At 40.6% G+C, this 24,211-nt stretch overlaps 1 protein-coding gene across 3 annotated transcripts in view; it reads right to left on the bottom strand.

The window, feature by feature from the left end:
- The window catches only part of LOC149159007 (alpha/beta-Hydrolases superfamily protein), a 181,813-nt gene that overhangs the window by 131,144 nt on the left and 26,458 nt on the right, over positions 1-24,211 (bottom strand). For all 3 annotated transcript variants that reach the window (XM_089436392.1, XM_089436394.1, XM_089436393.1), the window contains exons 3-4: positions 21,780-21,916; positions 21,500-21,673 (exon numbers count right to left, since the gene is read on the bottom strand). In XM_089436392.1, coding sequence (XP_089292518.1) covers positions 21,500-21,673; positions 21,780-21,916 — 311 coding nt within the window. The remainder of the gene's footprint in view (positions 1-21,499; positions 21,674-21,779; positions 21,917-24,211) is intronic.

Below are 24,211 nucleotides of genomic sequence, written 5' to 3' on the forward strand. Positions count from 1 at the left end.
AATCAACTACCCAACCTTAAGGGGGTAATCACTAATCACTACTTTATCATACACATCATGCTCTCATTCCCTAGAGCCTCGAGCTGTTAAAAGAAAGAAAAATCAATAAAAGGCATATGAATAAGGGTGGAAAAACAAAGGCCAAGGTAACTCATGTACCACAATTACTCCCTCCTACATCTATACACCCAATGTGTGGGCTTCCCTCATTATAGCTACCCTTGTACAATGGCATGTGGCTTGGAGCCTTCTTTGTTGCCCCACTCCATTCCACCATCGTTTTTTATGACACCTCCCATTTGATGGATATACCATAGACATGTTACTCCCTTAGAGGTTGAAACCACTTAATAGGGTATTTTATTAACATCTCTTGTTGAGCTTGGTGACACCTGCGCACTCTAAAGCCCATTTGGAAGGGCATGCCACTATGAAGTGTCCACTTTTGCCCCTGGTTAGCAAGCTTATTTACTCAATTGCACTAATGGATTGTTGTACTGGAAGGTGAGGAGATGCATTGGATCTTATACAGGATTGCAAGTGGGTCTCCATTTGGACTTGGTCTCCCTATATGGGGTCCAGGCCATACAGAGGGTCATAATGGCACTTATAGGGTGAGTGTTGAGAACCATGGGCCTCCATCATAGCAGAGCATTGATTGCCACGCTATCGGCTTCTTCAGCACCATACATTGCTTGTTCGTTCCCATTCATGCAGAGATGATGATGCACTTGGACCACATTGCCTAACCAGCCACACATTTGCACCTAACACTTGGTAGTTGATCTAGGGCCTAGATGGGGTTTTGTCTCATCCGGAGAGACATAGGAGGACACATGTTATCATTCTGGTCCTTATTGATGGAGCATCGACATGTTTGAACCAATTGGAGACCCATGAGACCATTTCTTGTGCCCAAGGGGCACCTTGGAGCACCACTTCGTGTTTTGCATGGAGATCAAGGGGCCATCCTCTTGACCATTGTTTATGGAGCCCTATCACTCATCATGATGCTTGAGGAGTCTATTTGGCCTTCCATGGCACTCTTTTGAAATTATTGTACCATTTTTGGCCTAAGTTGGATGGCTTAGTTAGCACATTTGAGCTATTTGGTGAGCTTGTCACCAATAGGATTGTTATTTACACATTAAAATACTTTTAGGGGCTTTATTAGGCCAATTACACTCATGTAAATTGAAAGAGAGCCTCATTTTGTAACTCATCATCATTTGGATTGGGATTTCTCTTGTAGAATTCGGACCTGCAATTGATGGACGAAATTGGATGTTATTGATGCATTTTGATGTTTGGGAATTTCATTATCTTGTCTTGGAGCTTCTATTTTCAAATTTGATGGATGGATATACTCGCATTATCTTGTAAGTGTTATTTGATGCTATATTTTTAACATGTATAATGTATGGAATATCTTGTCATGATCTTGTATGTGCCCTAATATAATGCAAATTTCAAAAAAAACACTAATATTATTGAAGTATTGCATGCATTAATCAAAGATAATGTGAATGAGTGTTCCTAGAAGCTCGTTTTGCATATTGCATCCTCGAATATCCATCAACCTTTGTCAAATGAAGTATAAACATCTATTATATTCAAGTCGCTGGATATTTAGGGTTAGCGAAAGCTGCATAGGTCTCCTTGATAGAGCGAAGTTCTTTCATCAAAGGAAAACCTTGACTCCATTTCTCTTAATTCATAAGGCACTCATCTTAATCCTAGGTGATCAACCTAAAACCCTTTTCTTTTCAACTCTCACAAATTTCTGCTCTAAGCCTAGGTCATCTAGGGCCTAGTGCGAATTGCTTTAGGAGGGGTCTTTTTGAAAGCGAATTGGTCAGCTACTGTGTTGTAGTGTCCTCTTTAGCCCTCTGAATTTGAAGCAATTCTTGTGGCCAATTTGAGAGAAATCTCCATCCCTAGCTCCAACATTGATTCTACCCTTAAAATGTTTTTGGTCAGCAGCATTCCAAAAGCCATTTCTCTTGAAAACTCAAAAGAATTTAATCATTCTTTGGACCTTTCTCATCCTTGCTTGACCTAGAAATCTCATTGGAGATCATTCCTTTCGTAATCATTCCAAGCCCTAGGCCTTGCTTGGATTTTCCATAGGTCTCTCTCGTGGTGTCAAACCCTTATATGGTAGTCATCTTACAAACCCTTAGAGAGGTCTTGCCTCCTTAGGAAGCCTTAGGTCTAGGAGTATCCTTTGTAATTGAATAACCCTTCCTCCTAGGTCTAGGTCTCCTCATAAGCCTTTCTTGGAGAGCCATTAAGCTTCTTTTGAAGCATTGAGCCATTATTTGAGTCTCTCCTTTGAATGGGGCTTGGAAATCACATCATACCTTGCCATTGATCATACCATTCAAGTGATTTCCCTTATACCGGGAATCCTCCCATCGGTGAAAGTCTGTAATGAGCCGAGGACATTGACTAAGTGTTGGAATTTATAAGTCTAACTATTAGAAATCCTTCATGTACTTTCTGATTTATTTCTGCCTACTTGTTCTGATTAATTAACAAGTTATTTACCATGTAAATACTGAAAATAAATACAAGTACATGCTCAACACATTACTAATCATCAACTGAAGGAAACAAAACAAGCACACAAGTGACACCGTTGTTTTTGGACCAATGTCCCTGGAAAAACCCAATGCGGGAAAACCGATGCAGCTATCTAAGGGTTTTTAATTATTAAGCAGCTTCAGAATACAATTTGGGTGCCAAAACTGGCTCACCCAACAGAGAATAATCTCAGCAGTAGTACCTCTCAGTCGGAGACAAATGTTTCGGCTGAAACCCCGGATAAACACTCCAACAGCTCACAACTCTAATCTGCCCACAAAAACCCCAGCGTCACCCTAGCTCGCCCTGCGTCAACCTCCGAAGACACTGCGTCAGCCCTTAGAGCCTTTGTGTCACCCACGTTGGCTCTTTGAGGCACTGAGCAGCTCTTGGCTTCCTCTGCGTGAGCCCTGGCTGGCTCTGCGTGAACCTCTAGCTACCTCTGCGTCCCTCTCTCCCAGTGTCTGTGCTGATCCTCTTGGTGCTATCTCTGCTTCTCTGCTTCTGTATTCACTGCCCCTCAGCTGCAACTCTGATCACTCTTTCGACTTCCTCAACAAACCCTACCCCAGAAAATCGAAATCTTGATCAACTCGGTGTGTTCTCCAAGTGACCCTCAAGCCTCCTCTTATACTTTTCTCGTTGACAATTCAACGGCTGAGATTAAGTCCCTAATCAATGGCTAAGATTAACTCTGGCTTGATCCATGACTTTTGGACCCTTCTAACACAGTTTTATATTAATTCACATTAATATTTTATTTTCCCTAAGTTTAGACTTAGGGACTCCATTAAAAATATTAATTATTTTAATATCTCCCAAACTGTTTAGAATCTGCCCAAACCATTTCTGGGTATTGGAGATCTCATGTGCTTTAGCCTCTCCACCAATTTTCATGGCTAGAGCACATCCGATGCTACCACATATCAACACTCCCTTTTAGCGACGACTGTGCTCTAGTAATACTCCTCACTGAGCATCACCCTGATCCTCTGGCATCGGTCCCTATGCTGATGCTAGGCCTATTGCTCAACATCCTTTGCACTGTTGCATCATGTACTATTCCCCATAGCCCTGCCACTGCCACTGTTGTATCTGTATGGCAGCCCCTCTCATCATGCTGCATCGTGCTGCCCATAGCACTGACACTGCTAACTGTTGAACTGCAACTCAGTTATTGAGAAGTAAGTAACTGATCTCCCAACTCTGACATCTCCGTTAGGCTAGAAACACTCCCCATGCTGAAGCTACCTCTGTCGCTGACAAGTGCTCCCTCTCTGACCTCTGCGCTGCTGCAACAACTCTATGCATCTCGCACCGCTGCCTCACATTGTCCTGGGACTCCTGCACTGTAGCTCCCTTTGTCGCTCCATCTGCATCCGTCTCTACCAACATCCGCCAGGCCTGCTACTCCTCTTTGGGGCTCCCGTAGCAAGTTATAATCCAAGAGGTTGGGTACCTCGAGGATCATGCCCCACATCGCCTGTAGTCCGTCTAACTATAGCTCGATGTCTCCCCACTTTCGCTCAAGCGGCGTGTGAGCACTCATGGCACAGTGATGATCTGTCTCCACTTCTTTCTCTGCCCTTGCTGGCGCAACCTTGGTCTCAGAAGCCTCTCCCTTCTGTTGGAGCATACAGCTAAACCAAAAACAAACAACAACAGATACACATCATAAAAGAGACACAAGGTTTAACGTGGTTCACCCAACCATTCTGGGCTACGTCCACCAAACATAGGCATCGGCAATGTTTATTAATCAAAACAGGAGATTACATAATTAATCAAATCCTCACACACTCTCACAACCCAAACTATCCGTATGGATACCTATTTTATAGCAAGGAGAATCTAACTGCCTCTCACATCAAATTTAGGATGCATTAATTCTCTCCCAACAACCTGGAGCTAATCCAGCAACAAATTTCTATTGTTGTCACACACTGGGATTTTTGCCTATTTTATTTAAAACAGAAAATCTCAACAATCTCCACCTTGACAACAATTAGCCTGATGCCCTGTTTGTTTATTATTTTATCTTTTCTGCAAGCCAAGAGATGCCAAACACCAGCGTAGCTTCTCCAACAAAACTGGTTTCACGAACATGTCTGCACAGTTTTCCTTTGTATGCACCTTTTCAAGAGAGACTCCCCTTTCAGTGATAACCTGTCTTACAAAATGGTACTTAATTGGAATATGCTTTGATTTACTATGATAGGCCGGATTCTTAGCCAAATGTATTGCACTTTGACTATCACAAAGTAACCTGATGTTGTCCTGTAACCTACCAAACTCACCAAGCAAACCTTTCAACCAAACCGCCTCTTTGCAAGCATGCGAAGCAGCAATGTATTCTGCTTCAGTAGTGGATAAAGCAACAATGTTTTGTAGCTTTGACATCCAGCTAATAGCTCCACCTGCAAGAGTAAAGACATACCCTGAAGTTGACCTTCTCTTATCCAAATCACCTGCAAAATCAGAATCAACATATCCGCAAACAGATTCACTACTCTTATTGTAAGTAATACAATAACTACTTGTGCCTCTCAAATACCGAAGCACCCATTTCACTGTTGACCAGTGTTCTTTACCCGGATTTGCCATATACCTGCTGACAACCCCAACTGCATGTGAAATATCTGGTCGCGTACACACCATCGCATACATCAAACATCCTACTACATTGGCATATGGAATTCGAGACATATAATCCTTTTCTTCATCTGTATTAGGACATAAACTGGAAGAAAGCTTGAAATGGGAAGCTAAAGGGACTGACACAGGCTTCACATTGTTCATACCAAACCTCAAAAGTATTTTCTCAACATACTTCTGTTGTGATAGCCACAGCTTACCATTGCCCCTGTCTCTGAAAATCTCCATGCCCAAAATCTGTCTTGCTGCTCCTAGATCTTTCATATCAAACGTCCTTGCCATCTGAGTCTTCAACCTGTTGATTTCTTCAATGCTTTTGCTTGCTAAAAGCATATCGTCAACATACAACACTAAGATAATGAACATGCCATTACTTAACTGCTTAAAATAAACACAATGATCATATTCACTTCTTACATATTTCTGACTCAACATGAAAGAATCAAACTTCTTATACCACTGCCGAGGCGACTGCTTCAGGCCATATAATGACTTCTTGAGCCTGCAGACAAATTTCTTATTGCGATGCTGAACAAACCCTTCCGGTTGTTCCATATAAATTTCCTCATCTAAATCACCATGTAAAAACGCAGTCTTAACATCTAGTTGTTGTAATTCTTAATCAAGCAAAGCAACTAACACTAACACAATTCTAATTGAAACAATTTTAACAACTGGTGAAAATATCTCATGAAAGTCTATGCCAGCTTTCTGAGCAAATCCTTTTGCAACCAGCCTTGCTTTGTATCTGTCCTCTGAATCATTCACACCCCGTTTCACCTTGAACACCCACTTACATCCCACAGTTTTCCGGCCTTTGGGAAGTTCAACCAGATCCCATGTGCCATTCTTACCTAAGGCCATCATTTCTTCCTTCATGGCTGCTTTCCATTTGTCACTTTTTGAACCTTCTACAGCTTCCTGATAACACAAAGGTTCATCATCGTTAGCGGTCAAAGCAACTGAAGTAACATAATCATCATACCTTCTCGGAGGACGTTTGATCCTTGTAGACCTCCTTAAGGATGTTTCTGGTGCTTCCACAATTGGCTGTCTATCATCTGTAGGAACTTCTTCATGATCGCCATCTGAGACCTGTTCATGACCTCCATCTGAACCCTATTCATAATCTGATTCTAAAACCTGTTCATGACTAGAATCTGAACTATGGTCATCATGACTATCATTAGAAGTGCTGTCAAACTGAATGTGCTGGAAATCAGATACATCATCCTGTTTCAATTTATTATCTACATCTAACTGTACAAGAGAGGATTCATCAAACTTTACATCTCTGTTGATGATGATTTTGCGGGTAGTAGGATCCCACAATCTAAATCCCTTTGTTCCATCACCATACCCAACAAAGACATACCTTTTCGATTTTGGATCTAATTTAGTTCGCTGATGTTTAGGCACTAGAGCATATGCATCACAACCAAACACTCTGAGTTTAGAATAGTCACAAGGGTGTCCTTTCCATACCTCTTGCGGAATCTTGCAGCCTATCGCCGTTGATGGAGATCGATTTATCACATAACAAGCTGTTGCCACCGCTTCCGTCCACAATTCCTTTTGCAACCCGGCGTTATCAGCATACTCCTTGCTCTCTCTAGAAGAGTCATGTTCATGCGTTTAGCAACTCCATTTTGCTGAGGAGTATAAACCGTGGTCTTATGTCTCTCGATCCCTGCATCCTTGCAATAGTTGTCAAACTCCTTGGAAGTTTCACCACCATTGTCAGTTCTTAAACATTTTATTGTTCTACCAGTGCTGTTTTCTACCAATGCTCTAAACTGCTTGAAAACTGAAAACACATCAGACTTCCTTTTCAACATGTAGACCCATACTTTCCTAGAAAAGTCATCAATAAATGATACAAAATAAGACGAGCCACCATATGAGGTTGTAGGGGCTGGTCCCCAAACATCTGAATGGATATAATCAAGTATGCCTTTACTAGTATGTTTGCCTATTTTAAATTTTTGCTTACTTTGTTTGCCAAACAGACAATGTTTACAGAAATCTAACTTTCCAGATCTTAGATTAGGAAGTAACTTGCGATCAGCCAAAATCTTTAACCCTCTTTCGCTCATATGGCCCAACCTCTGATGCCATAGGCGAATGGAACTACTGTCATGTTCAGACACGGTAGACACATGAACTGACCCTGTTCTTCCTTCTAACTGAAACAGATTTCCTACTTTCTTAGCTTTCATTACTAGTAAAATACCTTTGTAAATTTTCATTACTCCACCTTGAATGACAGTTTTATATCCATTTGTATCAAGTGCCCCCAGTGAAATTAGATTTTTTCTTAAATCTGGTACATGTCTTACATCATTTAACATTTTGGTTGTCCCATCAAACATTTACAACTGTATACTCCCTATTCCCACAATATTAGATGTGACATCATTACCCATGTACACGACTCCATCATTCACTGATCTATATGTCTTAAACCAGTCTCTATGAATACACATGTGGTTTGATGCACCGGAATCTAGCAACCAATGTTGATCATGATTTGACAAATTAACTGATAAGACTTCGTCGCTCATACCTGAACCAGATGCTGAACCTGTATCAGTCGTGTTCGCTTCCTTCTTTTCTGTCGATGAAGCTTCTTTAGAAGTTTGTTGTCGCTTCCAGCAATCCTTCTTCAAATGCCCTGATTTGCCGCAGAACCAGCACTTGACTTTACTCTTCTTCCCCTTGGACTTTGAACGCGAATCGCTGCGCTTACCAGAGCGTCTTTCTCTAGAACGACCTCTAGCCATCATTGCCTCTAATGTAGAGGTGTCAGCATTCGACCGCTTCCTGGTCTCCTCGGACAACAAAGCTCCGACGACATCATCAAATTCAATGGTTTCAGATGAACTAAGACTTATAGACGTGACAAAATGATCCCACGACTCAGGCAACGAGCACAATAAAGTTATGGCTTTATCCTCGGCTTCAATTTTTACTTCTATGCTTTCTAATTGCACCATTAAAGTATTAAAAACATTCAAATGGTCAGTAATGGAAGTACCTTCCTTCATTCGCAGACTGTATAGCTGCCGCTTCAGGAGAATCCGATTTGTCAAGGATTTCGTCATATACAGCTTCTCCAACTTCGTCCACAAACCAGCTGCAGTCTTCTCTGACACGATGTTAAATAAAACATCATCAGCCAAACACAATCGAATTCCGCTCAAGGCTCTTCCATCCAATTCATTCCACTCATCATCTGTCACGGGGTAAGGCAGTTTGGATCTGCCCAACAGCGCCTTCGCCACGCCTTGTTGTACTAGCAGATCATGCATCTTTACCTTCCAGATCTCGAAATTATTTTTGCCATTAAATTTCTCGATTTCAAATCGGGCACTCTGAGTTTTTGCCATCTCGTTTTAAAAAACAAAGAATCTCCAATTCCAATTTAAAAAAAAAAAATTGAATCTCAATAAATGCCTATGCCTTAGTTTACCTTCGCCTTTATTTAAAAAAAAAACAACCCCCTTTACTTTGCTGATTGAATCTCAGATTTCAATTTTTAAAAAAATTGGCGCTTGCTGATGACCACAAGAACCGCGCCATTTAAAAAACGCTTTAAGTGTTGACAAAATGGCGCGATTATACCTTGAAAATACGCGCTGAGCAGCAAATTAGTGCATTGGCGCACTTAATTGCATAGCATCCGCGCCATTTCAGTTGGTTGGCGCGACTGTATTAACAAATCCCACGCCAATCCGCAGCACACCATAAAAAATAGCTCGAACCACCAATGTAAGGACTGATCCGCTTCACCAAAATAGAATTCCTTGGCGCTGAAATATAATCGTTACTGCAATGCCTCCGCATCACCAGCACGCACAATCACCAGCACGCAATGCCTCCGCATCACCAGCACGCAACTCATTAACACGCACCAGCTGCCCGCCTTTCTATTGACTTTGAGCTACTCGCTGTTTCGATATCCAGAACTCCACGCAGGTAAGAAAAAGCTCCAGCACGTTGCTACGCCAGCATAAACAAGTTTGAAAATACCTCCACGCAGCAAGTGCAATCGTTTTCTGGTGGCAACGTTGCAGGTTAATGCACTACGCACTCCACTGTAATACGCCAGCAGTTTCCACAACGCAACACCGCTGTAATACAACAGCAGTCTCCACAACGCACTCCGCTGTAATACGACAGCAGTTTCCACAACGCAACACCGCTGTAATACAACAGCAGTCTCCACAACGCACTCCGTTGTAATACAACAGCAGCGTTACGGGCAGCCACACGCTTCAAAAACTCCACCTACACGCAGATTTGTTCCCTCCACGCAGTTGGACAGCAATCAACAGCACCAGCACTCCAACATTGCTCTGATACCACTTGTTGGAGCATACAGCTAAACCAAAGACAAACAACAGCAGATACACATCATAAAAGAGACACAGGGTTTAACGTGGTTCACCCAACCATTCCGGGCTACGTCCACCAAACATAGGCATCGGCAATGTTTATTAATCAAAACAGGAGATTACATAATTAATCAAATCCTCACACTCTCACAACCCAAACTATCCGTGTGGATACCTATTTTATAGCAAGGAGAATCTAACTGCCTCTCACATCAAATTTAGGATGCATTGATTCTCTCCCAACAACCTGGAGCTAATCCAGCAACAAATTTCTATTGTTGTCACACACTGGGATTTTTGCCTATTTTATTTACAACAGAAAATCTCAACACCTTCCTCTTCTTCCTCGGACACTGGATCACATAGTGACCTAGTTCCCCACAGTGGAACATTTGACCTTGGAGAGGTCCTTCTTTCATTTCTCCTGCTTTCCCTCAGATGCTAGGGCAGCATCCTCTTCTTCCTCCTTGATTTTGATCCCCTTTCTGTTGCTTCCCACCTTGCTTAGCCTTCTGATCACTTCTTGGCGAAGAGCCGCCCACATTTCCTCCCAATCTAGAAGGGTCGCCTTGCCAAGTATGCTCTAGACAAACACCTCCCAGTCTTCAGAGACTGCGTTCAAGGTTGTTCTCACCATCAATTCTTGATCTGGCGTGGCCCCTATGGAAGTCAGTTGATCCCAGATCTCCTTCAATCGTCTGAGGAAGGTGTCGATCTGTTCTCCCTTCTGTATCTGGTATGACCGCAATTGATTTTCTAGTAGCATCCTTCTCTGCACAGAAGTATGTTGGTACAATTTCTTTAGGGCCTCCCACATCTCATTTGTCGTGTCCTTTTTGGCAATATGTGGTACTACATAGTCCTTGACCCCGTCAAGGATGATGCTCTTGGCCCTCGCCATTGCCTCCTCGTACTTGTTGTTCTCAGTTGGGTCAACTGGGATTGCTATCGTCCTCAAGGCGAAGTGCTTGACACAATTCCTATCTAAAACAGACAAGATTCTGGCCTTCCAAACTACGAAGTTGGAGGCTTCGTCCAGTTTGTCCTGGTCTCTTACCCCGTTCACCGCCATCTCACTGCTCCTCTACTTCCCTCCTGGAAGTTCTTGGCCTGACTCCCTCTGAGCCTCGATTTTCCTCCTGGAAACCCTTATGCCAATGTCGAGATACCCCCACTCCGATCGTTAGTGCAGCTGCACCATTGATCCGGATTTCTTGGCTAGAAATCCTCGGTAGCAACTGCCTCCTCCTTGGTCTTGCCCTGTTAGGTATTGTTCTGACTACAGTACCCCACCAGCTTCACTCTGCAACTTAACCACAGCCTCCTAAGCTCCAGCAAACTGAAGGTTAGAGCTTATAGGGTCTGTGCAATCCCGACACCAGCAAAATTCGCACCTCCTGGCCACGGGCGTCAATCCTTCCTGACTGAGAAAGATGACCGGGCACTACGTAGGTCGAGTCTGCTCCCCTCTGCCACTGCGCTGATCCTCTTCCCAGCTCAAACTTGATGATGCAAGCACTACATCACCCCTTCCTTGTTGCTTCTCTGCTAGGAACTACTTTTGTCACTGGGGCAGTTGTTTTCTGTTGCTGCTGCTCTGCTCGGCTGATGTCCTCAGTTCTCCTGTGATCTGCAACCACGCTCTGATACCATGTTGGAATTTCTAAGTCTAACTGTTAGAAATCCTTCATGTACTTTCTGATTTATTTCTGCCTACTTGTTCTGATTAATTAACAAGTTATTTACCATGTAAATACTGAAAATAAATACAAGTACATGCTCAACACATTACAGATCATCAACTGAAGGAAACAAAACAAGCACACAAGTGACACCGTTGTTTTTGGACCAATGTCCCCAGAAAAACCCAATGCGGGAAAACCAGTGCAGCTATCTGAGGGTTTTAATTATTAAGCAGTTTCAAAATACAATCTAAGTGCCAAAACCGGCTCACCCAACAGAGAATAATCTCGGCAGTAGTACCTCTCAGTCGGAGACAGATGTTCCAGCTGAAACCCCGGATAAACACTCCGACAGCTCCCAACTCCAATCTGCCCCACGAAAACCCTAGCATCAGCCTCTAGGGACTGCGTCAGCCCTTTCTATCCCAGCGTCATCCTAGCTCACCTTGTGTCAAACTCTGGAGGCACTGCGTCAGCCCTTAGAGCCTCTGCGTCACCCACGCTGGCTCTCTGAGGCACTGCGCAACTCCTGGCTACCTCTGCCTGAGCCCTAGCTGGCTCTGCATGAACCTCTCGTTGGCTCTGCGTCCCTCTCTCTCGGCTTCTACGCTTATCCTCTTAGTACTATCACTGCCCCTCAGTTGCAACTCTGATCACTCTTTCGACTTCCTCAGCGAACCTTGCCCCAGAAAATCGAAATCTTGATCAACTCGGTGTGTTCTCCAAGTGACCCTCAAGCCTCCTCTTATACTTTTCTCGTTGACAATTCAACGACCGAGATTAAGTCCCTAATCAATGACTAAGATTAACTCTGGCTTGATCCATGACTTTTGGACCCTTCTAACACAATTTTATATTAATTCACATTAATATTTTATTTTCCCTAAGTTTAGACTTAGAGACTCCATTAAAAATATTAATTATTTTAATATCTCCCAAACTGTTTAGAATTTGCCCAAACCATTTCTGGGTATTGAAGATCTCATGTGCTTTAGCCTCTCCACCAATTTTCGTGGCTAGAGCACATCCGACGCTACCCCAAATCAACACTGAGGTGACAGTGGGTCTTTGTCCCATTTTTGTCATTTGGTTTAGTAGTTGTCCCTTAAGTACCCCTGCTAGATTGAGTGGTAACAAGTTTTATAAAGAGAAAGAATAATACTAATGTAAACTCCAATATGTGAACTATTACCCACCACTAGTGGGTGACACCCATAGGAAAAAAAAATCTTCTAGATTTGTCTTTAGCCAACAGCCCCTTGCAGCCACCAGAGAGCTCGATGTGCCACCATTCTACGCCACCTGAGCTAGCCATTATGTGCCCTCACCCATCTGTTATGATCGTATGTTTGAAGATGGCCCTTCCAACCTTTAAGGTATGGCCTTTCATTATGTAATTGGGTATTTTTGCTTACTAATCATGGATACATATGGACATAGATTAGTGGGGGGGTTCGGCGGAATGAATGGGCTTGGTTTGCACTCTTGTCCCCTTGTCCAACTTGGTGGTTAGTCTTGTATCCTAGTCCTGTGAGATCCCCTTTATTGTCTACTAGCTTTAAGAGTGGCACTACATGGGAAACCCCATTTTTGGTTGCAGAGTCTTACATCCCGACGTCATATACAACACTCCCCCCACTCATTATAACCCTTTTTCACAATTTCCCCATCCAGGTCCACATTTGTCCATTGGGTCCACAAGGAGTTAACCTCCCCCTCCCTTTGTCCACACATTGGGTTGGGCCTGGAATGATGCCTTGAAGGTTGATGCAGCTAAAAAGAAAGTTAAAAGCATTATTTGGCCACTTACAACAGGAAATGTACCATAAAATGCAAAAGATGGTCGGGACGTAAGAATTTAGCACATGGCCAAAAGCCAGACATGAGCTCTACTCCTTATCATTATCGCCATCACTCGGGTTCCTAGGGCCCCTATATGAGCTCCCAACATCATTGAGGAACCCATGATTGTCCCAACCCCTAGTGGGCGATGAACTGCCCAACCTTAAGGGGGTTTTCATTGCCATATTATACACATTATGCTCTCATTCCCTGGAGCCTTGGGTAGTTAAAAGAAAGAAAAATCATTAAAGGGCACAAGGCATATGAAGAAGGGTGGAAAAACAAAGGTCGGGGTAACTCATGAACCACAATTGCTCCCTTCTACATTCATATACTTCCTGTGTAGGCTTCTTGTGAAAATTCCTAAACCCAGAATCCCTACTGCATCAACTAATGATATTTTTCCTACTTGTTAGATTTACATGAACAAGTTATTTGCAGTTTCCTACAGCAAACATTGAAATACATACACTGCAGCCTACACTATTTAAAATAATATGCCAAAACAAGAAATTGAACAAGAGAAAGATACAACACATATGACAGTTGTTTTTGAACAAATGTCCCCGAAAAAACCCAATGCAAGAAAACTAGTGCGGCAGATCTGAGAGTTTTTATTATTAAGCATAAGTTATTTCTAAATACAACCTCTCAATGCCTTGCTGGCAATCCAGTACAGAGAATATCACTTGGTAGAAGAAATTAGTGAGATTACCTCACTCTACACTGCAAGTCCAGGTTGATCCGGCAGTTGATCCAACGAGTCCCTGGCTGCTCCTGCGCTGCCCCGGGGTGGGCCTACGTCAACCTCTAAGGCACTACGTCACCTCTGTTGGGAATCAATTTGCTCTCAGGAATTTATTCCAGCCCTCCTGGCTCAGAACGTCAGCCTCCTCAGCAAATTTCGGACCTCTGTGTGGAAGGTTTTTGCCTGGGTCCTACGTGAGCCCTTCCTGGCTCTGTGTCACCCTCTCTACCTGTTGATTTTTGGTAGCATCGGATGTGCTCTCAGTCTCAAATTTTGCAGGCAAGCTTGGGCACATGTATTCTAAAGAACCTAGAAAGCGTTTTGGGAAATTCCACCCAGAAACAGTTTTATTAAAATAGATAATTATTTTTAATGGGACCCTAAGTCTAAACTTAGGAAACTAAAATAATTAATGGGTATTAATCTAACTGTGGGTGTAACTTCTAGAAGAAGACGAGGATCAAGCAGAAATGATCTTAGCCATTGATTAGCTTCTAATCTGGGTCGTTGAATGTCAGCGAGAAGATTATTTAAGTAGGCTTGAGGGTTAATTGGAAAACACATAGAGTGAGTTCAAAAGATTGAATTTATGAAGCAGAGCAGTTGTCGGAAGAGAAATTCGAAGTGAGCTTGTGCAGTGAGGGGCAGGGATAGTATCCGAAGGGAAATCTGTCCCGGACAAAGAATACTAAGCAAAGAAGACAGAGGGAGATCCAGCAGTGGCAGCGCTGTGCCAAAGGGGTTGATGCATGTTGGAAATACTGAGAGGGGGGGTGAATCAGTATTCCTTTTCAATTGTTATTTTTGTCAGCTAAATCATTTATAATTAGAACACAAAATGAACAACAGGAATAAATGATTTTATTAATATAATCTTTACAATAAATCAAGTACAATGTATATAGGGCTCCAACTTGGACTTTTTATGAGGCTCCAACCTCCAGGGCACCAACCCTGTCTTGTCAAGGCACCAACTCCAAGGACACCAATCCTTCCAATTCTGAGGCACCAACCCTATCTTGTCAAGGCACCAACTCCAAGGACACCAATCCTTCCAATTCTGAGGCACCAACCCCAAGGGCTCCAACCCTCTGCTATATATTGTCTAGATATGTTTGATAGTTATTCTTTGCTCCCAACATCTTCTTCACTGAATTTTGTCTATCTACACCTTCACTGCTACATCAATGACAGCCTGTCTTCATATGAAGGAGTCTTCACAACTCTTCATATTTCCCTAACAGAGTCTGCAAATTTACCTCATGATGATTTCAAATAGGCATCATGATCTCCAATAATGTTTCCAAGATTTGTTGAAGCTTTCCAACAAGATATATGCGCTAAGCCTCAATGTATGCACAAAAGCAATTCTCTATTTTCAAGTTTCTTTTCTTTACTGTTGTGGTAATTGTTTCAAGCGTGACTGCTTCTCATTGTTCTTGCTATCGCGATCTCTTACTTCCCAGAAACAGACTCACAAACGCTTCAATGCTGGTGCTGGCTACTTCTCCCTTCAAACGATGTCAGATGAAACTTTATTTTTCCCCTTCACAGAATTGTTCTTCAGGTTGTGTTATGTACTTGATTAATTCATCACAAGTCTAAGCCTTTCAAAGATTAACCCAATCAACAGAATTGCTTCGTCCTTCGGCTTCCTCTTGTCCTACTGGACCTTCAGCTTCCTTCTGTCCTATTGGACCTTCGGCTTCCTTCTGTCCTGCTGGACCTTCGACTTACTTTTGTCCTTCTGCTTACTTCTCTCTCACTCGATCTTCGGCTTCTTTTGTACCTTCATCATCTGCCAGACCTTTGGCTTCTCGACCTTTCGACTTCTTCTTTCATTCGCTTGACCTTCTGGCTTCCTCTGTTCCTTCAAGTTCACGAGTTGTGAATTGTTACCTCTTCTCTGTGATAGATGCTCAAGATACATTACCCATATGGAGATCCCACATGCCACATCATCACCTTTAATCGCAATCGCAACTTCCGGAGGTCTTCTCATAACATAGTCAATCCCCTACGGCTGACGGAGCGGATGCGATATGATCTTAAGCAGTTGTTAATAAACCTGTCGGGTCCACAGCCTTATCGCAATTGACGGTTTGCAAGACTTCAACTGGCACATGGATTAAAAACGACCTTAACCCCCGTAGTTGACAGTGATCGAAGGGTTGACTATGAGATCGACGACTAGGATTGAGTACGAGACTTTAGCCACGATCAAGGAAGTCCGTACTTTACTACCCCCGCTCTTCCGATAGTTGTTGCTCCTATGACTTCTCTTCACTCTTTCGCTCTTTCGATAGTTTTCTTCTTTACTCCTCTGTTATCATTGTTTCTCTTTGTTCTTTCGATAACACTTACCCTTGGGCATATGCGATAACCTGCTTCTCTTGCTCCGATGACTTGTTTCTTTGATGGCTTTCGATAAACTCTTCATCTTACTCTTTGGCTTCTTGCTCCTATTGCTTTACTGGATCTACTGCGTCATTTGTTGTTCAATTGTTGATCAATTGACCTCTTGCGTCATTTGTTGTTCAATTGTTGATCAATTGACCTCTTGCATCATTTGTTGTTCAAGTGTTGTTCAATTGACCTCCTACGTCATTTGCTTTTCAATTGACCTCCTGCGTCATTTGCTTTTCAATTGACCTCCTGCGTCATCTGTTGTTCAATTGTTGTTCAATTGACCTCCTGCATCATTTGCTGTTCAATTGACCTCCTGCTGTTCAATCCACTTGGGTCCTCCATCTCATCATATCATCATATATCAAACTTTCATCACTATGAGCATTATGATCAATGGGCATCAATGGGCAATCATGTATCAAAGAATTTGCCATCACAAACACTGCTATATTGACATCAATGACAACCTAGATTAATAATCTCCCCCTTTGTCATTGATGGCAATATTCTTCTTCTCCCCCTTTGACATTAATGGCAAAGGAGTGCACAAGGACTTCCCCTGTCGAACTGCTTTTGTTCTTTATGAATAGTATATTTTTATGGGTATGTTACTCCCCCTGTCGTGGTGCTCTTCTTTTTACTCAAGATAGAAGGATTTTTTCCTCATCATCAACTAGCACATTATCCCCTCTTCATGTCTCAGAACTTCTTCATAATGCTTTCAACAATGCTTAAAGATGCTCCATTTCAATGCTTCCAAATAGGCTCCAAATAGCCATACACCAAATGTTCAAGTCCAAGTTTTTATGCTTCTGCAATCCGAATTTTGTTGTCTTCACAGTCAGAATTAAGGAGTCTTTATAGTCTAAATCAAGAGAAGATGCCACTGTCATTCTCGCTATCTTTCTTCAAATCAAGATTCCTTTGTATCTTTGTGCTTCTCCTTAAGTTACTGAGCTATATTCGACTGCACAACATTCTCCTTTCTATAGTCCTTTTGATGAGCCATCTTTTCCTTGTGTTCTTGTAAAAGTCTCTGCAAGTTATCTCCACTAGCAGATTTTGATATCCAATCTGTGACTGTCTTTTAAATTCTTTTACTGGTTGACAACTTTTTGCAATGCTTCAATTATGCTAGATTCTTCCAACTGCTCTTGCTTCAAGCTCCATTCCCAGATGTGTTTGTTTGTTTGAAGGTTGCCTCTATTACTATCCTTGATTTACCTGTTCTCACATTATATCCCTGAGTCGAGACATTCAACTTCTGTAATACCAACAACATAGTTATTTGCCCTATTTCTCTAGCATTGGATGGCCTTCTCTGCTGCTCCAAATTTTTCTTAGTGATTAAGTGGAAAACATCTTCAACAACAATCCAAAGAATGGTTACAAGATCATGTTCTTCAATGTAGTGCTCCTGAGAAATGATCTTTATCAAAGGATGATTGTTAATATAGCTCAACAAGGATTTCATAAGGACCCTTTCATGAATAGCTTCTGCAATAATGATCAAGAATCACAAGCTCCCCCTAACTATATGCATGGTCTCTTTTTGGCAGAATCCCATCATCAAACACTTGAAATATCAAGAATATCTTCATCAAGTCAACAACATGTGTTGTTGGCTGGAGGGTTCAGGAGATTTTCAGATTGTATTTTCTTTCTTCTCCATACTTGTGTAACTTTCTTTTCTGGCATGGTTCTAGCTTGAGAAGGTGCCCAAATCAAGTTACAATTACGTGCCATATGACCAATGTTATGACACTTGAAGCATTCTATGTTGACCCTTGTTCTTCAAAGCAAAGATTTGACTCAAGTTGTTTACTTGATACATTCCAATCAACTTGTCATACATTTCCTTAGATTTCTTCAAGTTGGAGACATTGGTGATGAGATGGTCTCCAAGAGAATCAAGGATAGTCTTTTTATCCTTGACTTCTCTTTTCTTGTATCTAGTCTTGATAGCAGCATTCAAACTTTCTAGTGGATTTGCTGCCTCACCTTCAATATATTCTAGTGCATCATGCTCCTCAAGAGTAATATCCAACCTTGCCTTCCATGGACCAAAATTTGAAGCATCATTCAGTTTCTCTTCATTCTTGAAGTAAAAAGAAGACATCTTGATCATGTCAAACAAATTTCAGCAACAAATAGGACAACAAATAAGATCTCCTTATTTCGGCAGCAAATAAGACAACAAATAAGATCTCCTTATTTCGGCAGCAAATAGGACAAGAAATAAGATCTCTTTATTTCAGCGGAAAATAGGACAGCAAATAAGATCTCCTTATTTCAGCAGCAACTAAGGACTCCTTATTTCAGTAGCAAATAAGAAGTGACGACCCTTTATCTTCTTGGGCTTGTCTTCACCAAAGCTTTGATGCCATGTTAAAATCTGATGTTCTATGTTGTAACAATCACTTATTACAAAACTTCTTTATGCTGCAATATCAGTTAAGCAATTGTAGATAGAACATAAACCAAATGCACAATGAAAAACAACCAAGAATAGAATGAGACACAGAGAATTTAAGTCCAATGACCAGGAGAAAAACCAACCAGATTCTTTTTCTATTAGATATCAATTGCTCAGCAAAGATAAAAAGTACAATGAGAGAGCAAGAGAATGAGTAAGTTCACCCAAATTTGAACAAGTTGTAGCATGAAGATCATTGATAGCAGCAGCTGATGCAAATACTGAATCAACCGTCAAGTTCTGCTCTTACTCTCCAAGTCTCTCTTCCTCGCAATCTTCTTCAAGTCTCTCCAACTCTATCTCTCAATTTTGAATCCTTCTTTCACAATGCACAATTAATGAGGGGAAAAGATATGAGGTACATATACATAGGAGAGGAGCAACGAATTCATGCCATAAAGGAGGAGCAAGTCTTAGAGTAACTCGTATGCCAAATATGGAAGAGTAACTTAAGCCATTATGGAGAGAGGCAACACATGCCTTCAAAGAAGGAATCTCACATGCCTTGAGGAGTGTAACCCATGTCCTTTTAGGAAGAGTAACTCAAGCCATTAAGGAGAGAGGGTAACAAATGTCATTTAAGGAGAGATACGCATGCCTTTGTAACTTATGCATTTAAGAGAGCGTAACATATGCTTTAAAGAGTGCATAAGAGGAATCTTTTATGACATGCCTTCAATGAATGTGTAAGAAAAATATGCCAAGTCTTTAATGAGAGAGTAATGTAGAGTCATGAGAGACATTAAGGAGAGAGGGGAGCGAAGTATTAACGTAAGGTGATTTGAACTTTTTTTTTTATAATAATAACATAAAATCATAAGGATAATGATAATATTGATGATTAAGTAAAAATTGAACAATTAGGATTGATTAATGATAGTTTGAGTGATTTTCCATCAACTATACTTGATTATCAATTGATACAAGGTGATTTACTATTTTTGGAAAGTCATAATTGAAATGCTAGAAATGACTTTCTATTTTTAGAAAGTCACTCCAGAATTGTCAGAAATGAAATTTTATTTAAGTAAATTCATCTCTCAGCTGTCAATTTTCAACATGAATTTCATCCTTGATAATGAGCCTTAAAATTTCATATATCCATCGATGAGAACTTTACATGACTACAGAGAGAAACCTGCCCAGAACTTTGTATATCCACAGAAGAAAGTCTGCCCAGAACTTGTGTAATCATAGAGAGAATTTGCATAACTAGAGAGAGAAGAACTTTGTATAGTCACAGAAAACTTCCTCAGAAATTCGCTTGAAAGCCACAGGAAACTCACATATAGATGTATGGTGCTACAGGAAACTTGCATATCGCAGAGAGAAGTGTCACAGAGTGCTTGCATCATTACAGAAGATTGTCCCTCAAATATCTTTCATACCACAGAAGATAATTGCCTCAAACATATCGGAATTTGTCCTCCATAGAAGAGATGCGAACTGGTTGCAAATGGTGGAGAAGAGATGCCAATATATAGTTGTTTCCATGTCTGAAAAGATGCCTCTCAAGACAGAACCAACTTGTCATCTGGAGGGCTGATTTGGCAGTTGGGATTTGACCAAAGTTACATCAAAATTTAATTTTCTTTTTCTTTAGAATGTCCAAATAGGACATGACAAAAATAATTTTCTTTTTGACTCAAATGAATTCTTTTTTACTCTTTACAAGATCATGATAATGAAGACCGAACCTAATTACAACTTCAACAGTTCGTAAACACAGTGGAATACTCAGAATATCTGAAATATAAAAGTATCCATTATAGGATAGTAATATTTATATAAAGAATGTTTGAATACAAGAGATATGAGATTTTGTGGTTACAAATGAGGGTCCGCTTATATACCTAGGCAGGTGTCCCTTCATGAATGGTCATGTTCTTAGAGACATGCCTCTTCTATACTAATGATTATTTAATTAATCATTACTATGATTATTATTATTATTTATTTATATTATTTTTATCTAAATTATATTCATAACATGTACATATTGCAATATCGATAATTAAAAGAAGTTTTTTATTTAATAATAATATAGACATTGAAACAGGCCATCAATTCTCCAACAGAAGCCAGCAAAATACAAACTTTAGTATGCCTGTCAGGCCTTCTCTGCCTAAGTATAGGTAGATCACTGCATAAGATCAAAAGGCATTGTACATGTATTTCCAATCAGATTTTCTGAAACATAACACTACTGCAAGTTATTTGTAGGAACGACAGTCGATGATTATTTGCAATAATGTCCTTGAGACAGCTTGTAAACAGGTGTGAAAAACATTACATTTGTGTTCCTTTTGGTTTTGACTTACACTTTCAAACTGCAGGGGTTCAGCATTATCAAAAAAAACCTTCATTTTTTGAGTACAAGACCCAGCAAGGAAAATTCTCAAATACTTCAAATTTCCCTGTCTGTGGAAGTAATATAGCAAATAAGTTTTGCCATAATGGGTTACAAAGCTTGCTTCACAATTCTAGCTGCAATTTTTTATTGATTCTTCTTTTCTTCATTATCTGTTATTGTCATGGGAAATCAGTTGTGATGGGAAAAAAAAATGAATACTCTTCACACTAGTGAAAATGATTCTCTACCCAGCTTCCAATGTAATAGTACTTTTCATTTTTGCATGTGAAAATCTATAACAAATCAAAATGAAAATGGGAAGACCAAAAAGTATATGATCTAGATTCTAACCTGTCCAACAACTGTCCAAGGTTCTTCATTTGGTACTATACGAACTCGAATAAACTCTGCATCATTTATTATGTTATCTGCACGAAAATGTTGCAAATAATCGGCCTGCTGCAATGCAGAGGAGAACTGAGAAAGTGAAGACACTGTTAAAGGAGTTGACAAGCCTGTTCCACGCTGCCACAACAGAAAAATAGTCATTTGCCTCAAAAACAGATATCATCTTGAAATCCAACACAAACTTGCACTTAGTAAGATTGAAAGCATAACCACACTACCCTACCTGGTCTAACAGAATTATACGGTATTCTTCACAAGCTTTCTTCAGCCATCCACTAGCTTCTTGTGGGCGTGGACTTTCAAAGCCTGGTCCTCCTTGTAAGTAAAGAAGGTATGGAAGTGATTTTTCTTCATTCCCAGCTGTGAAGATACATTGAACATACTTGAATAATTAGAAAGCAATTGCTTTAAGCTGTAAAATTATGAAATTGTCTGGATCATACTGTGAAGGGGAGTGATCTCTTAGGCTTGTTGTACTTTAAAAAATTGCATATATTAATAACAGAGAATAGAGTGTGACTGATGATGGTCATATTACTCGAGAATTGGCTAAAATCAGTAAATTCTAGGAAATCTAATTACAGAAATCACAATCATAGAAACCTAACAACCTCATCTTTTACCAGTTCTATTGTCAGCTTTTGGGGTTACTCTAAAAGCGTTTACACAACTTTTCAAGGTGCTTCATGAGATTCGGGGCACATGGTGTATTATCAGAGCCTACATGGTCCGAGATGGATTGAGACATGGGAGATGGTCCATGATGTAATTACACAATGGCAACGATTTGCTCAGTGATGGCTTGAGTTCTATTTGTGTTGACTTGGTATTTTTCCCTAGAACATTGCAGTTGGTGTTGGCTTGGCATTCTTCCCTAGGCAATTGGAGTTCTCTTGACAACTTTGGGGACATCCTACATCATGGCCACATGGAAAGGTTCACTTACCTAGAGAATGCGCTACTTGAGAGTAGGAGATTTGCTGGGGGGCGAAATTCTGGGTTGTTGTTGTTGGGCTGAAGCTTCTGGAGAAGAAGAGACTACTGAAATTTGTCGAATCATATTGGAAGGTTGACTTGGTGGACGAGGAAGGTCTTTTGGTCTAGGTTCTTGGTCTATCTCAACTTGAATTTGCCAGTGGAAGAGTTTGACTGGGTTTTCCCTATAGAGGGGTTTTAGCCGTAGCAGGGTGCCTACATCTGGTGTCTTGATCTTTGTGTTTTGTTTTTGATAATTGCTTGATGAAACAAATATAAAAGAACATAAGAAAGTTGATAAGAACACAAAAATATCACAAGTAATTATCAACATAAGCAAATTTTTCTACCTTTCTGATTTTCTAACAAGGGAGATGTTATCATGTAACTTTACGTGACAACAAAAAATTAACTAACTAACTAACTATATATATATATATATATATATATATATATCAAAACAATGCAGTTTCATCTTAAACTTGAATCTATCAAACACCAAGAGGGATAAACTTTCTTAAGGTGTAACTTTTTTATCATTTAATATGAAAGAATTAATACATGACATGGAATTAAATGATAGAAAAATTTACAACTTAATAAATTTGATCCCTTTGAGCATTTAAGAGATTTGGGTTTAAGATGAATCTACGCTTGTGTTAAACCCAAAAACATAAATACGTTGAATTAAAAAAAAATGGAGATACGAGTCTAAGATGGATCTACACTTAGTGTTAAACCCAAAAGTATAAATACATAGAATTAAGAAAAATGGAAGCAACAATATATCTTGATTTGACTCTAAAGGAATGTTTGGAATTCCTTCAAAATATATATAACTTGAGAAAAGGTTTGCATCTCAAGACATTTGATTCTCTTAACGCTTGATAGATCCGGGGTTAAGATGGATCTATGCTAGTGTATGATAAGTTGCCCTAGAAGGACTGGAAACTTATCTAGACAATCTAGTATATTTTCTCCTTGGATTGCCTAGAAGATTGAGCTATTAAGTAAGATATTGTCCTCTTTCCACTGTTGTTTTATTATATGTTTCATAACAGCCCTGTTAACCCTCTATTAGTAGGGGTACATAGTTTTTCAGTGCAGAATTCACCACCATTATAATCCCAAGGTCACAAGTTAAAGCCATACAAAAACTATGCGAGGCCCTGTATTCAATATCTTAGACCTGTATTGTGTCAGTTTGAGTCCATTTTGTTTGGTCGAACAATGTCCCCTCCCTTGAAAGCTTCACCTAGGCAATCTCATCTCTAATTGGATTGGAGAACCTTGATGGACTTCACAGGAGGACTCATGGTTTTATGGGAGCCTACATTTGTGGGGGTGATCACTGGTGTATGGGCCAGTCCAGCCCACGTCAACGTGTTCCTATGTCATTCCACATGGTTAGTGTCTATAGAATCTATAGGTGACCTTAACCTTGGTGTAGTATTACTAGTGACTGCTCTCACAGTATAGCAATAGCTTGCAACAACTTTTACGTTTCCCAAGGCAGGTCACAGTTTCCAATGCAAAATGGTCAAAGTGGTCAAAAAGCCAACCTAGTTTCAGATTACAAAGCATGACTAGAAGATTCCATGTCATGTAGAAATTTTCCAATCAAAGCATCTGGTGAAAAATTATGGCTTAGTCAAACTTGGTCAGCGAGATAAGGGATAT

Source organism: Pinus tabuliformis, chromosome 5_2 (assembly GCF_031772625.1).
Source record: "Pinus tabuliformis cultivar Carrire ecotype Pingquan chromosome 5_2, CPIR1, whole genome shotgun sequence".
Lineage (NCBI taxonomy): Eukaryota > Viridiplantae > Streptophyta > Pinopsida > Pinales > Pinaceae > Pinus > Pinus tabuliformis.